The sequence below is a fragment of the Onychomys torridus genome, chromosome 20, assembly GCF_903995425.1.
Source record: "Onychomys torridus chromosome 20, mOncTor1.1, whole genome shotgun sequence".
In the NCBI taxonomy this organism is placed as follows: Eukaryota; Metazoa; Chordata; class Mammalia; order Rodentia; family Cricetidae; genus Onychomys; species Onychomys torridus.
In genome coordinates, this window is record NC_050462.1 from 47,563,980 (window position 1) to 47,580,713 (window position 16,734).

At 39.8% G+C, this 16,734-nt stretch overlaps 2 protein-coding genes across 2 annotated transcripts; both read right to left on the minus strand.

Annotated features, from left to right (window-relative positions):
- Positions 1-152: 152 nt before the first annotated feature.
- On the minus strand, positions 153-1,082 carry LOC118570808 (olfactory receptor 2AP1). The gene has a single exon (XM_036169421.1). The coding sequence runs from the start codon at positions 1,080-1,082 to the stop codon at positions 153-155; it is 930 nt and encodes a 309-aa protein (XP_036025314.1).
- Positions 1,083-13,978: 12,896 nt separating this feature from the next.
- Positions 13,979-14,917, minus strand: LOC118571187 (olfactory receptor 6C2-like). Its single transcript, XM_036170136.1, has one exon. The coding sequence runs from the start codon at positions 14,915-14,917 to the stop codon at positions 13,979-13,981; it is 939 nt and encodes a 312-aa protein (XP_036026029.1).
- Positions 14,918-16,734: the final 1,817 nt, after the last annotated feature.

The following is a 16,734-nucleotide window of genomic DNA, read 5'->3' on the forward strand; positions in this document are numbered from 1 at the left end:
TGAACTTACAAAGATACTCCTGCCTCTGCCTCCCACATGCTGGGATTAAAGGCATGCGCCACCACCACTCTACCTGGATTTGATCTCTTAATTGGGTGCCTAGTAAGTGTGAGAGAGCTTGGTCCACATTAAGAGTTCAATTCTTGAATTAGTTAAAGATTCACAAGCTTTTTGACTGTATCTTTGAAAGCTTGTTTCACCTGTTGGTTCCTTAGGGTATAAATGAAGGGGTTCAATAAAGGAGCAACTGAAGTGATGAGCAGGGCTACTCCTTTATTGAATGTGCCCCCTTCCTTCGTTGAAGGCTTAACATAGATGAAAAAGCAGCTCCCGTAAGAGAGGGAGATGACAATCATGTGGGAAGAACAAGTAGAAAAGGCCTTTGCCCTTTGCTGGGAAGAAGGGAGCTTTAAAATTGTTCTGATGATGAATGTGTAGGAGAGAGTTACCAGCACCAGAGTCACCACCAGGGTCACGGATGCCACAAGAAAGACAACCTTCCCTAGGAGGCTGGTGTCAGAACAGGAGAGTTCTCGGAGAGGCTCAAAGTCACAGAAATAATGATTTAACCTGTTGGAGGCACAGAAATCCTGCTGACTCATCAATGTGATTGGAGGGATAATGACCATTAACCCAGCCAGCCAAGAGCAGAGAACTAGCTGGGTGCAGAGCCTGCTGCTCATGATGGTGGTGTAGTGCAGGGGTTTGCAGATGGCCACATAGCGGTCGTATGACATAGCAGCCAGAAGATAAAACTCTGTGGCTCCAAGGAAGATGGCAAAGAAGTACTGAGTGAAGCAACCAACAAAACTAATACTTTTGTTCCCTGTTGTAATGCTGAACAGGACCCTGGGAATGAAGATGTTTGTGAAAGAAATTTCTAAGAAGGAGAAGTTCCGGAGAAAGAAATACATGGGAGTGTGAAGTTGGGAGTCCAGTAAGGTGAGAATGAGGATAGCCAGGTTTCCAATGATGCTGAATAAGTAGGCAAGGAGAAGAAAAGAGAAAAGTGCCACCTGAAGTTCAGGGACATCTGTGAGACCTAGAAGGATGAATTCAGTCAATGTAGTTTTATTTTTCATTGTTGAAAACAACTTGAGTGTCATGGTGAAAAAGAGTAATCAGGGTGAGAAAGTCAGAGGTGTTCTGATGTGGCCAGGAGGAACCTGCAGAAAACAAAATGGAATGGACCATGAGCTTTCCCAGACCAGTGGTTTGTTTGCTTGGTGTGGAGTCCTCCCTACTCCCATTTCTATCCTATGTAGGAAAATTCTTGTATTTCCTCACACAGAGCTCTCTCTTCAGAGCCTGCATAAAATAAATATCTGTCTTGCAAACAATGGCCAATAAGTCTGTGTGATCTGTTGTGGGGTGACTTTTCTTGAGGAGATGTGACCCAATATCTATTCATCCCAGAGGGAATATTGATAACAGACAAAACAAAAGGCTCCACTCGAGTCTAGCTTGGAGAACTAATGTATTACTTATGGGAGCATTGATGACTCAGAGGCAGCCACATCACAGAAAAGCCCATCTGGACATGGGTAACGGCTCGTGCAGGCTTTATCTCTGGAGATGCCCCAGCAGCTTACAGACATCTCCACTGGGGTCTTCTCTTCTCCAGCAATTGTTTACCCAGAGTGGGGACTTGTAAGTCTTGTAATTCTCTGACCCTCCAGACCCTTATAAACCCTCTTCTTTCCAGCAGGAGATGGCTGTATAACACCAGTTGATTAGCGGATGCCTCAGGCTGCTGCATCCTTCAGAACAGACACAAATTTATTATTCTCAGTATTGCTTTCCTTACCTTCTTTTAAAATGTTTCCATTTATTTTTTGAGAATTTCATACAATACATTTTGATCATAGTCTGTCCCCTACCTCAACCCTTCTTAGATCTTCTCCTACCTCATTACCCACTCCAACTTCATGTTCTTCCTTTCTCTTCAAAGAAATCCCAATGTCCCCCAAACACACACACACACACACACACACACACACACACACACACACACACACACACACACAGAGTATGGAGTTCCATTTGTGTTGTCCATCTACTCCTAAATGTGGGTACTGCCCTCGAGTGTGGTTGACCCAGTACCATTGCCTATCTTCCTTTTTTGATTGACAGGTTCTAGTCCAGACTCCTCTGTTCTGTTTATCATTTTCATGTAACCCTTCATTGTTTACAGTAACCTCTCATGTTTCCTCTATTTAACTCCCTTAATTTCCTTGATGTTAAAAATGTACAGCTTTTCATTTCTACTCAAAATGCCCCAAATCTTCTTTGAATATGTCTGCCTATTAGTAGTCACACTGGGCTGACAGTCAGATCAGCACTTGGCAATATGCCACTCTATGATTTGAAAGGTTCCATGTACCTGCTGGGGGTCAATAAAGTATTAATTTTAGAATAAGAGAGTGTATGCATCATTCAAATGCATTTGCAATCTTTAGATCTAGAGTTTTACTTTCCTGCAAGGATGAGGAAATTCTATCAACATTTGAAGAAATTTTAGGAATTTTTAAAGCAGGCATTTAAAAGCAGGGATTCGTTAATTTCTAGATTAGATTTGCTTTCTCTGATAATACATTAGATCACATATAAAACTTTTTGTATATGTAAATGTGTGAATTTTTAGAGGAAATCAAATGAAGCCATGACCTAAGTTTCTCTCTCTCTCTCTCTTTATTGAGGCAAGGTCTCATGTAGCCCACAATGACATCAAAATGTATAGCCAAGGATGGCCTTGAACTTCTGGTTGCTCTGCCTCTTACATTTCAAGTACAGTGTGTGTCATCATTATGAGCTGATATAAGGCCTTTAAAGAGAATCTATATGTGACACTTCATGTGCATTTCAAGACTCCTTATTTGTGAGCTCATGTGATTAAGAATCACATTATCTGGGAATGTTCTTATTGCTTTATTTATGACATTTCCTTGTTATGTTTTTTATAAATTTCCATAAGGTAGCAGCTTTCAAGCATATTTGAACAGAATTATTTTTACATTTTGTATATAAATGCAAATAAAACTTAAGGTTTTACAGGACACTTTTGCTATACATGTTATATATTTTCAATTTTATTTTATTGTACTTTACTTTCTTTCTTTCTTTCTTTTTTTTTTTTTAACCAAATGTTACTTGCAACCCACTAAATTGATGTCATGGCTTCTGAGTGGATTGCAATCCATAGTTACACATGGGGTTGGAGAGGTGGCTCAGAGGTTAAAAGCACTGGCTGCTTTCCCAAGAGGATCTAGGTTTGATTGCCAGCACCCTCATGTATGCTCACAACCATCTGTACTTCCATTTCCAGGGTATCTGATGCCCTTTCCTCCAGAACCACCAGGCACATGAGTGGTACACAGACGTGCCTGCAGGGAAACATCCACACATGAACACACCACAATAAAAACATACGCAATAAATACTCTTGCTCTTTTAGTTATCAACCTGGAATCTTGAGGAAAAGTCTGAGCATTCACACCTGCATCCATTTGAAAAGCAATGTCACTGAAGGTATAAATATGAAACACATTTTCTTACCTGACTATCTAAAAGATTACAGTAGGAATTTTATCTAAAGTTAGATAAAACTTACAAGCTACATAATTAGAAAATGATACGAGTTGTATTGCATCTTCTCCATTTGCTGCCATCACTCTGTCCATGTTACCAAAATCTGTGACCTTCTAAGGCTCCTCTTCATAAGAAGTAGCTGTCTGCCTTCCCATCTCTTCTCAGCATAGTAGGGACTTGATGATCTCTGTTCTCCAACTCATTCATACCGAAGCAGAAACCAAGTGTCTGGATATCTTTTCTAAAAACAGGGTCAACAATTAGAAGGGCTTTGAGGAGACGACCTCAGAAGGTAGACTATGAACCCACTCTTAGCCCCAGATGATGCTTTGCTCAGAGTGGTACCGGCTATATCTGCTGAACTGAGAACATGCACTGGGGATCAATTGAGTGAAGAAGTTCGAGCAGCCCTAGGGATTGTGATTTGGAAGAGACTAATGAATGTTCTTTGTTGATAACATTGGGAACAAGCTTTTACACATATAATTGAGGGGAGAAAGTCCAGAGAGTCTACGTTGGTTGGGTTGCTGAAGGAAGCAAGAGAGCATTGGTTGTGGAGAAGAGGAAAAGCATGGAGTCATTAGATTTTAATTTCCCAGTGGGTTGTCACAGCTAGTCCTGGCTGTGGAGAAGCAGATTAGGTGGAAGATTTTAAGGTCATGAAGGTCTTAAAAAGCCATATTTTCTAAGCACCAGTAGCCTGTGTTTCATGTAGACTCTTGGCTAAAGGCAGTAAATAGCAGCTTTCATTTATTTTTTTTTTTTGAGGGAACATGCAGGAACATAAAGCAGACAAAAGTATCACTTCAAAGTAAAGGCAGAGATGCACACTGGCTCTTGAGCCACTTCTAAGAAAATACTTGCAAATCTCCAGTTTACGATAGAGAGGGTCTTAAAATGTGTGTATACAATACGGCCACCTAAGGACAACTTTTCAACAATGAATTTATCTGGTTTATTTGATTATTTGTTAATAAACACTAGATTTGCACAGAGCAAAATATCCACTATATAAATGCCTTCCCACACAGAGTGTCATTCAATTCTTAGAAGAACCGTGAGACCAAGAGAGAGAACGTGGTCAAGCAGAATGTAACACAGTGATCAAGTTTGTCTTTTTTCTTTTAAAAATTATGCCATTCGATTCTAGTGGATTTTTTTTTAGCATGCAGAGTGATGTTTTTTATTATGGAATTTCCATACATATTTGTCTTTATACTTTTTCTCATTCATTGTCTTCTCAGGTCTTTTCCTTCCTTCCCGCCCCTTCTTGCTGGTATCATTTTCCCCCATAAACAATTTTCCCCTTTTCTATGTCACATAAGTTCCTTTACATTTTCTTCCCCACCCACCTACCTTCTTAAGAGTGTTTCCTCTTCTGACATGGGTCTTCTTTCAGCTTTCATGACCCACACACACGTACATATGTAAGCACAATATAAGTCTATATTTTGCATATGAGAGAAAATGTGCTATTTCTTTTTCTGAGTCTGTCTTATTTTGCCTAACACAATGACTTTCTATTGCTTTAACTTTCCAACAAATGTCATGGTTTCATTTTTCTTCACAGCTTGAAAAAATTTCACTGTGTATGTATATTATATTTTCTACTCCTGATGCTTTCTTAGTGTACTTTCACAAAATACCACAGTTTTTTTTTTTTTTAAATATGATTCAGGTTCTCCAAATGGCTAAAGTTAAACAAAATTAGCAAAGATGTAAATGGTTAGACATACATCTTTACGTAAGTTTCTGTTTGCCTGAATAGATTTTTATAATCTTAGGAATTTATAGACCTTAATCATCAACATACATTGTTCCTAAGTCCTATTTTCCATAAACTTTGTTCAGTTTTATCCTCACTGGTTGTTTTTTCACTTTCAGTATAAAATTCATCATACAAATAAAAACCCACCCTTATCCAAAGTATCTTGGAGGCCTTCTTAGACTAGGGAAAATAAAATAAAATAAACTGTCTTGGAGGCCTGCTGTTGCCTCCTTAGTCTAAGGAAAATAAAATAAAATAAAATAAATAATCTTGGAGGCCTTTGCTTCTTTAACTGAATAAAAAAGACACACACATACACACACACACACAAATAGATACAAAGACAGGCAGAAGGTTCAGTAGGACTGGGAGTTTAAGGGTGCTGCCACAGTTGCTTATGCCATGTGGTCACATTAACCAAGATGGTGGTGAAGTCACATGGCATTTGCTTTCTTTATAACATTAGCAAAGATGGTTGTTTTCATCAAGTTATATGGCTGCTTCCATGTTGATGAGGTTAATTACCAGCCAAGATGTCCTCAAGCCACATGGTCATTATTTGTTTGAGTACCAGGCAGGCACAGCCCCCTGCCTTCCCTACCAAGAACATCTATTTTCCTAAACAAGAGTTGAAACCAAGTTACCCATAGTGTAAAGAGAACACAATTAATTCTTTAAATTCTGACACTAGGAATACCATGACTTCTTATTCATTATGGGCCAATCTTTCTTCCTCCCTTCCTTCCCTCCCTCCTTCCCTTTCTCCTTCCTTCCTTCCTTCCTTCCTTCCTTCCTTCCTTCCTTCCTTCCTTCCTTCCTTCCTTCCTTTCCTCCCTCCCTCCCGTCTTTCTTTCTTTCTTTCTTTCTTTCTTTCTTTCTTTCTTTCTTTCTTTCTTTCTTTCTTTCTTTCTTCCTTCCTTCCTTCCTTTTTTCTTTCTAAAAAAGAAAGCTTGAAGACAATTTTATTAGAGTTTAAAAGAAAAATTTCAGGTCAGGCAAAATGTGAACCTTGGCAGCTGCCCAGAAAAGGGATATGGAGAAAAGGAAGAGAGAAAACCATGCTTTTGTGAGTTAGGCATGCCAACTGGGCATGGCAGATAATCATTGGGGAGGGGTGTTCAGGGAAAGAGTGAGGAAGCACAAAGTTAGGGAGAACTTATGTCTGAATCAGGAAAAAAAAATAGAAAAGAAAAAGGAAAAGTTATACTTTTCTGAGTCAGGATTCAAAAATAAGGGCAGATCTAGCAGAACCTACAGCAGCTCCACTGTTACTGCATAGAGGAAAAGTTATTTCATTAAAGGAATAATTATTCCACTCAACTCTTTAGCATGACTTTGGGTGGATCTACCTTCCTGAGGGATGATCTCTTAACCAGATGTTAGGCTGGCTAAACTGGATTTTCCCTCATGTTTTGGGTAGCTTAGAATATCATGTCTCTACCCATATGGCCCAATTGCTTGGTCTTACAAATCAGCTTAGGATAACTCCTCAAATATTGTTGGACTGTCTTGCCCATTTTCTGGAGCCCTCTGTAAGAAATGAGATAGTGGAGTAAAATGAGAGGATAGAAGACTTTTATTGGTCTGAGAGAATGGTGTCCCCAAGGCCTATAGCTTGGTATCTGAGGGTGCATTTTTTTAATAGTTGAAAGTAGGGTGATGGGGGTGGAGGGCATGACTTTGCTAGACACAGAGGCTGCCTTTCTGTATAAACTATTTCTTTGAATCTGTTGTGAGAGAGTTAAGTCAGACTGCTTGTTTGTGCCTCCTCCAGGATCCAGGGCACACACTAGGTCTTGACTGCTTTCCAGAATTCCATGGGCAGCAGGTTTCTTGAAGTCTTGGGTGTGTTTTATGGCCCTAGTTTTGGGGTTAGGCATTTCCTTTACTCACTTATTTAACCTTGTTCAGAAGTTTAGTATCTGAAATCCAGGTGAGAGCAGATAACAAAAAGATTTTTCTCAGTTGGTGTTAGTAAAAGCCAGAATATGACCTAAGCTTTCTGAAAACCATGAGCAATGAGAGGGATGGCAACGAAAAGAGGCAATGGTAAAAAGGTGAAATGGCCCTAATATTGGGATTGCTTATATGATGATGAATCTTGTGAATGATAATGAGTTTTTCAGAACAAATGTTTAGAAATATTTATAAATATTCAGGAAATGGTTACAAGATCATTTCAGTGGGTAATTTGGATAAAGGAAATATGATGCAAATATAAGTTGCCATTTGTATTTTATCAACCACACAAATTCTTGACATTCTAAAAGAGGCAACAGATACACAAAGACATAGATAGATACACAGATGATAGAAATACGAAGCCTTGGGGCTGGAGAGATGATTCAGCATGCTCTTCCAGAGGACCTGAGTTCAATTCCCAGCAACCACATGGCAGCTCACAACTGTCTGTAACTCTAGTTCCAGGGGATCTGACACATTCACACTAATGTATATAAAATAAAGTTGGATAAATTATTAAAAAAGAAATATGGGATCTTATACACTTGGGGCTTTTACAAAAAGATTGTACAAATTTTAAAGCAAATAGAATTAGAGGAAAATTTCACTCTATATTTTAACATTCCTGAGAAGTGGGAGATATAGAATAAGGTTTCATTATACAGAATCGTCACAGGATAATTTCTGCAGATATAAATTATCATTGATAATGTTCTTGGAACATTTGAGATCCAAATCAAGATGTAGAATGAGTGTATGAGGACTACATGAGCATCAATATCACTGACTTCATGGTGTCTACATATTTTTGTGCCATGAGTAATAGCAGATATATTATATAAGCTCTATATTTATTTCTATGATTAAACTAAGCAAAAAGGATTAAACTATTAATTAATGATTGGATTGATAGTGGGCTTTAGATAGAAAATAATGGGGCTGGAAATATGTTCTCTCTTATACATGGATGAAAGATTTGAATCTTTAGTTATGTGTGTTTAAATTGAAATATCCATAGAAAATAGGAAACCAGTGGGGACCTTGGAGAGAGATTTCAATGGAATGGGTATAAAATGAAGAAGCTGTGCAGAGGAAAGGAGGAAATAATGCAACAGAAAGGGTTTAATAGGATGGGGAATGGGAGAGCTACTACCTATCACTCTTGCATCTTACTACCAGAGGACATATGTAACCTTTCTCCCAGGTCTGTTCCACTACATGCTTGCAGCTTTCCTCAGTGAACGCTCCGTAATGTTCCAATTTCCAACATCTTGAGTCTCCACTTCAGCTCAGATTTCAACAGGAAAGTGTATGGAGTGGCGTGGTGATATATTGTGCACCCTAATAAAATTTGCAGAAGATCAGAGAGACAAAGGACCAAGCTTCTGCCACCTCTCACCTCTAAGACTCCTCAGCCTGAAAAGCCTCAGCGGATAGGCCTCTAGCCAAATGAGCTTCCTCAGCTGAAAAGGCTTCTAGTTCCTGTCTCCTCACGCCTTATATACCTTTCTTCACCCAGCCATTAAAGGCCTGTGTGCTTCTCAAGTACTGGGGTTAAAGGTGTGTGCCACCACTGCCTGGCTCTGTTTGTCTCCTGGACTGAATCAATCTCACGTAGTCAGGGGTGGCTTTGAACTCACAGAGATCAGGACGAATCTCTGCTTCTCGAGTGCTAAGATTAAAGGTATGTGCCACCACTGCCTGGCCTATATGTTTAATCTAGTGGCTTGTTCTGTCCTCTGATTTTCAGGCAAATTTTAATAGGGTACACAATATATCACCACAGAGCAGGATAACTAATTAACAATAAAGATTCTTGAAAATACCATATGAAAGCTTCCTAAATATATATACATATATAAGAAGATGTTTAATTGGAGTTACCCTGTAAGGTTGACAGTGCCTCATATAAAAAGCCTAGTGCCAGGTCTGGTCACATCTTCTGAGTCAGTGGGTTCCCACAGAATCCCTGAAGCATTACAGGCTGTTGCCATTGCCCTTGATTACTTTCTAAAACTTGAGGGTAAAACCCTATGGCTGAAGATACCATGTACTTAAATAATAGGACATGGGGACATCAAGCTGGTACTAACCTGGACGCTTCGCCTCTGTTGGTTAGCTTTCACAGTGTTGAATGGTTCTATGCATGTTACCATGGAAGAAAATTCATCAGTTGTCTTATCCATCTCTGAGTGCTGTGAACTACAATAATGCTTGTTTTGGCAAGATATTCCCATTGGTGCAACAGTGGTACAAATGTTATGAGAGTTAAGAAACACTTTTTGATTGGATTTCAGGCCTATTCTACAAGACTGAACTCAATTCATGCCTGGTGCCATTAACTGGGCCAAAAACCTTTGGCTGGTTAGGTCATAGGCTATAGGTGTGTGTGTGTGTGTGTGTGTGTGTACCTGATACTATTATCTGCTAAACAAACATAATAATCTGTACTTTAAGTTTTTATCTCTATACTCATACTAATTGTACATCTCTCAGCTCTCACCAGAGAAGCTTCTTTGGGCAGTGGATGGCTTTTAATACAGAGACCTAGAACTCATTGGCCAGAGAATAAGACTGTAGACTGTTCAGCTATCAGTGAGACATCTATACTCATACCACCTCCCCTCAGGGCTCAGGGCTCATCACAAAAGGGGCAGAACAGAAAGACTGTAAGATGCAGAAGGAGTACATACCAGCAGCAAAGCAGCATTTGCCAGACGTGGTGATGAGGTTGCATACATGAACTCAGACTGCATATACGGGACCTGCACAAGACCAAGCCATCCAAATCCTAACTTGGATAGGAGAAGGGCTCATGAAGTCCCACCCCTGAGTGAGGAGCAACTGATTGCTACAGGGGTAGGAAAAGATCATTTTCTTCAGAGATGAGCCCTCAGAGGCTACCCATGCTCCAGGAGATGGTCCCACACCCTTACCCATAAAGGTAGCACTAAATGTATTCAGTGTGTTTAAAAAAAGAGAGCATATGAAGCTGGAAGGGCAAAATGGTGGTGGAGGAGATAGGGGAAGATTTGGAAGGCAGGGTTTGGGCACAGATTTGATCAAAACACATTATTTGTGTGTATGAAATTATCAAACGATAAAAGAGTTATGGAAGGAAGGGTTTATTTTGGCTTACAGTGTGAGAGTACAGCCCATCATGGCAGGGAGTACATGGCATCAGGAGCTTCTGACAACTAGTCACGTTCCATTTGTAGTCAAGAAGCAGAGAGTAATGAATACTTGTGTTTAGAATGCTTTTACATTTTTTGTCATTTATTATATTTGTGTTTTAATTTTACACATCAGCCATGGGTTCCCCTGTCCTCCCCCTTCCGCCCCTGCTCCCACCTTCCCCCCAGCCCCTCCCCTCCATTCCCATCTCCTCCAGGGCCAAGACTCCCCTGGGGATTCAATTAAACCTGGTGGATTCAGTCCAGGCAGGTCCTGTCACCTCCTTCCAGGCTGAGCAAAGTGACCCTGTGTTTATTCAGCCCAGGGCTCCAGCCTAGGGAATAGTGCCACTCATAATTAAGGTGGTCTTCCCACCACTATTAACCTAATATATAACCCCCTCACAGGCATGCCCAGAAGCTTGTCTCCTGGGCAATTCTATATGATGTGAAATTGACAATATCCACAAAATCACAACCACCCCCTGTCAACTTGAAACACTAACATTTCACTTTTAAGCCATAATCTTCCCCTCCTTCCCTCCATAGGGTCACCGCCAATTCATAATGAAAAATTCCTTCACTCCAATTTCAAAATTCCTCGTGTTCTTTAATAGTTCTGTCACTGTTTAAAAGTAGAAAGTCCAAGCCTATTTTGATACTCAAGGCAATATCTTAAGTGTAAGCCCCTATAAAACAAAAACAAGTTTTATAGTTACAATATACAAAGACGTAGAACAAACATTCTCATTCCGAAGTGAGGAATGGGGCATAGCACAGAAAGATCAGGCAACAATTAAATCCGTCAGGGAAAACACCAAATTGTTCAGGTCCAGGTTGGACTTCTGGGACCTGTAATGGTCATCTGAGCCCCAGAGGGTTTAGACATTCCTGTATCTCCAGTTCTGTCTCCTAAATCACATACAGCCTTTTTTTAATTTTTATTTTTGAGGCCTGTTCCACTGCATGCTTTCCATGGTAGATGTCCCATGGTCTTGGAATCTCCGGCATTCTGAGGTCTCCATTGAAAGTTAGGTTTTACTTTCATGATTCTGTGAAATGGCTTCTTATGGCCTCCTTGCATAGACTCCAACCCTGCTTTATACTGTCTAAACTCTGTAGCTTTCTGGAACCATGAGACAAGATGCTACAAGCCCCTCAATTTTACGTCTTTTGTTCTTGCAAAACCAGTGTCACATGTGTGACACTGTCAGATTATGCTGCAGGTTCCAGATGGAGCCTGGTCCCTTGGAGCACAGACCTCTGTGCCTTCCATGCTTACTGTAGCATGAAACTTCCTGAGGTGATTGTGTTCAAGCAGGGAACTCCTCAGTTAATTGTATTTTCAAATAAATTGTATTTTCACGAATTGAAAACTTCGATGGGTTAGGTTTTATTTTAAGGGGATCTTTCCTACTGTTTCTGGAGAAAGTTTCTCTCTAATTGTTAGAGAGCCTCTTTTTAAGCAAATATTTTATTTTTAATATGTTTTTAGTTGAGATAGAATTCCATCACACTCCCTCCTCTAGTCCCTTCCAGCTACCTCTTCAAGTCCCTCCCTGCCCCTCTACCTTTCAACTTGATAGCCTCTTTTTCTTTGGTTATTATACTTTCAGCACCTTGTGCTTTTTTTCCTCACCCAAACTGTTAATGTATTCTTTGACAGTTCCACACTTGTGTAGAAAGCAATCCAGTCCCACTCACCACCCCACCTGTCCTATTCAGCCCCCTTCTCTGAACATGTCTCCTTCCCAGTACCATGTCTTTGTTTTGTGACTCATTGAGTTTTACCAGGGTCACTCACATGGGCACGGGTGTGGAGCTACCCACCAGATCATGGCTATATTCATTACTGTCTACACTACTGACAATGGCTTACTCTCCCCTAGCAGCCATCAACTGCTAATAGATCACGGAGGAGGAACTTGGCCCATGAGCCCTTCTCCCATCCGTAGCTGAATGGTGATGGGTCCTGTTCTGTATAGGCCCTGTGCTGGTAACTGAAGCTTCTGCAAATTCCTAAGTGGAGGGCCATGTTGTGCCTAAAAGTGTTCCATGCCCCTACCCCTGTCATTTGGCTCTTACGTTCTTCCTAATCACTATTCCATGATGTTCCATGGGCACTGGAAAAGGTGATATGGATATTCCATTGAAGGCTGAGCACCAGTCACCTATTCTCAGGACCTTGACCAGCTCTTGAGTTTCCACATTTACTGCTAGTCACCCAAAAAATAAGAATCTTTGACCAAGGCTGAAGATGATACTAGTACACTGTTATAATCATAAATATTTACAAGACAGATTGGCAACATGTCCATTTAGAAAAATAGAAGTGGTAGTTTCTGCCCTAGGCTTATGACCTCTCTAGCCATGGACCTGTGACTAGGCCCATAGTACCAGGCATGAACTCCCTCCTTCAGAATATGCCTTAAATCCAGTCAGAAATCAGTTGTTTGCCCCAATAACAATTATAGTACTATTTCACTACAGCCACATCTTGTCTGGCAGGCTGACCTTGTATCATGCAAGTTAACAGATGGATGATTTTTTTCCTTTCCAATGGGCTGCAAAGTACCTTCCAACATGGTGAAAGCTATGCAGCATAGATTATGCATCTGGATTTATTTCTCTGTATTATGCATCCAAAGTGTGTGATGTCTTCTTCAGAAGTAAGGTCTTACTATCTGATTCTGGTGGGCATCTAAAAGACTTAAATAAAATCTAACTATTTACTCCTTCTCACCTGTAGATTTGGATAAATTCAGCAAGGAATAATACAGCCTGAGTGTTATCTTGTCTTGAAATATCTTCCACCAACCAAATTAGTCTATTATCTTTAAATTCAACCCTATTGAGTTTCCTGGCACATGGGCAGAATGCAGTCTGATTCTTTGCCAGCATATCATATGAACAACCCTTGCTAGGTCCTTGATAGAGTTCTTATTTCCTTCTAAAACCCAATGAGCTGAGCCTCCACTGTCCATACTTCTCTTAGTCTTCTGATCTTTCACACTACAACTGGAATGTCTCATATGCTCTACTTATAGCATTTGAAATCTTTTCTAGCCCATTCGTCCTGAATGGCCTAACAACTACACAGTTGAGTTAATCACAGCAATGGCTCTGATTCTTAGTTAAAAATATCTGTATCAGTTATTTTTCCCATTTCTGTGACAAAACATCTGACTAAAGAAACTAACGAAAGGAAGGGTTGATTTTCGCTCACATTTTGAGGGTATGGTCCATTATGACATGGGCAGTGGCAGGAGCTTGAGGCAGCTGGTTGTATTATATCTTCTGTCAGAATGCAAGGCATGATGAAGGCTCAGGCTCGGCTCTCTTTCTCTGTTGCATTCAGTCCAGGAACCCAGCTCAGGGAGGTCTTCCCATCATCATTAACCTCTTCTATAATCCCTCACAGGCATGCCAGATCCTAGGCCATTCTAGATCCTGTCACATTAGCAATATTAACTATCCCAGGGGTCCTTTAGCTCTTTGTGATAGAGGCAATCCTTTTGATCATGTCTTTGAAAGCTTGAACCACTTGCTTATTCCTCAGAGTGTAGATGAAGGGGTTCATGACTGGAGCAACTGAAGTCGTGAGCACTGATACAACCTTGTTTACAGCCACCCCTTCTTTTGCAGATGGTTTAATATAGATGAAGATGCAGCTGCCATAAGTGATGGAAACCACAATTATATGAGAAGAACAAGTAGAGAAAGCCTTTTTCCTTTGCTGGGCAGATGGGAATCTGAGTATTGTCCTAATGATGTATGTGTAAGACATCACTACACACACTAATGTGAACAGGAGTGTCAGCACAGCCAAGATCAAGACAAACCGCTCTATTAACTCTGTGTCAGAGCAGGTAATCTTCAGGATGGGAGCAGCATCACAGCCAAAGTGGTCTATGACATTGGAGTTGCAGAACTCAAGTTCAAAGCCCATGCTAAAAGGTGGGATGACGATGATTAGAGCAATTAAATAACAGCCAATAAGGAACTTGATGCAGACCCTGCTGTTCATGATGGTTGTGTAATGCAGAGGTTTGCAGATGGCCACATAGCGGTCATAGGACATGGCTGTCAGCAGGAAAAACTCAGTCACACCCAAGACAACAACAAAAAATAGTTGAGTGGCACATGCATTATAGGTAACAGTATTGTCTCCAGATGCCATTGTGTAGAGGAATCTGGGAATGCAGACAGTTGTGAATGAGACTTCCAAAATGGAGAAATTTCGGAGGAAAAAGTACATGGGTGTTTTAAGGTGGCAGTCCACCAATGTGAGAGTGATGATGGTCAGGTTCCCAACCACACTCAATAAATAGGTTAAAAGCAAAAAGATGAAAAGCAGAATTTGAAGATTTGCATCATCAGTTAGTCCTACCAGGATGAATGTAGTTATTGCTGTATAATTTTTCATCACTGATTCCTGACTATGGCCTGGTCTGTTTGTAAAAATAAGAGAAATTAGGTTGAGGATAAGGACTGCTAACATGATGGAGCATTGAGGAAAGATACAAACATTAGCTGAAGGAAAGATGTAATTAAAAAATTATTTATTCTTCTCTCAAGCAGTACACCCTGAACATAGCTTCCCCTTCTTCCACTCCTCTTGTTCCCCCCTCCACCTTCCCTCTCTTATTACTTGTTAATAAAGTGTTATTGTGGTAACTAGAAGTTAATGCTACTTAGACTAATACTGTTGATAATTTTACTAAGAACCAGCCAGACAGCTCTTATAGTTTCTTACTACTGTACTGATATAATATTTTATTTTTTAAATACTAAATTAAAGAGCTGGGACATTGGTTAACAGCTGCCTGGAAATTTCCAGGGTTAGTGAATAGAAAACACCATCTTTAATATGCATTGTCTGTAATGTCATGAAACTAATAGCTCTTGGTGTGGTCATAATTCTGGTTTCATGTCAGCATGGTGAAATTAAAATTGTGCTTTCAACCTCTGTTCCTCATTTCCTGTGACAACCACATTGTCTACTAATTACCTCATGTGTTCTTCCCTTTCTAAAGGACACAGACCTGCTCTTGCCATTCTATGCTAAAGACAGCTCCAGAGTATTCTTTTAAAACAATACATGAGCCCAGCATGGTTATACATGCCCTTTATACAGTCTTTGGAAGGATAAAGCAGAAGAGTCTAGTTCAAAATTGGTCTGGGCTGCTCTGTGAGTCAATCTCTCTCTCTCTCTCTCTCTCTCTCTCTCTCTCTCTCTCTCTCTCTCTCTCACACACACACACACACACACACATTCACACATTCTCAAACATGTACTTGCACTCATATACACGCATACATTCAACACTTATGTTCACAAACACATATATTCACACATTTTCATTCTCATACACACCCATTGTGAGATCCATTCTTCTATTCAGTAGAATTCTCTTTCCCATGGAATGGAATTCAAGTATTTCTCCTTGGTTTACAGGTCCTTCATGATCATGTTACTGTGTAAAGCTTGCAGTTCATCTTTTGTTTGTCTAGCTGTGTTAGTCTTCAGTTCTTTGAAGACTTTAAGATTCTCTTCACTGAAGAATCTTTACAGATTTTTTTCCCATTTCTCCCCAAAATGTTCTGCTTGTATTCTATCATTAATAAATCTTATTTCAAAGGTTTCAGTTTAAGTAAGACCTTGTCAAAATATCCTCCTGGAGAACCATCTATGTTCTAATTCTTACAATGTTATAGAAACACTGCTCTGTTTGCTTATGCTAGGATACTTACTATGATTTTAGGTGTATACCCATTTACCTTTTCTTTTCATCCTCTATAGTGAAGCCTGTGAGAATATAGATCATGAATGTTTTATAAACAATTGAGAATCCAGGAAAGATTATTGCCTTGAGCACAACAGACATCTAGGACATGCTTGAGGGAATGAGACCAGACCATTTGCCCTTCAAAGTTGATTGATTACATGCAAAGTACAAAGAAGTTGTATTATCAGTCCCTTAACATTTAAGACTTAAATTTTTAATTTTAATTATTCTCAGTATATTGAGATAACTTTTAGGAGTCAGAAAGATAATCATTTTAGTCATAATCCCTCTAAATTGTATTATATTATTTTATCTATAATTTAGAAGAAAATTTTATCTCTATGTAAGAATAATAAAATTAATAATTTTAAAGGGCTAGATAATTTGAAGGGCTAGAGAGATGGATCAGCAGTTAAGAGCAATGGATGCTCTTCCAGAAGACCTATGTTTGATT

Excerpts from the sequence above, each read along its gene's own strand:
- LOC118570808 (XM_036169421.1), bottom strand. The coding sequence starts at position 1,082 with ATGAAAAATAAAACTACATTGACTGAATTCATCCTTCTAGGTCTCACA.
- LOC118571187 (XM_036170136.1), bottom strand. The coding sequence starts at position 14,917 with ATGAAAAATTATACAGCAATAACTACATTCATCCTGGTAGGACTAACT.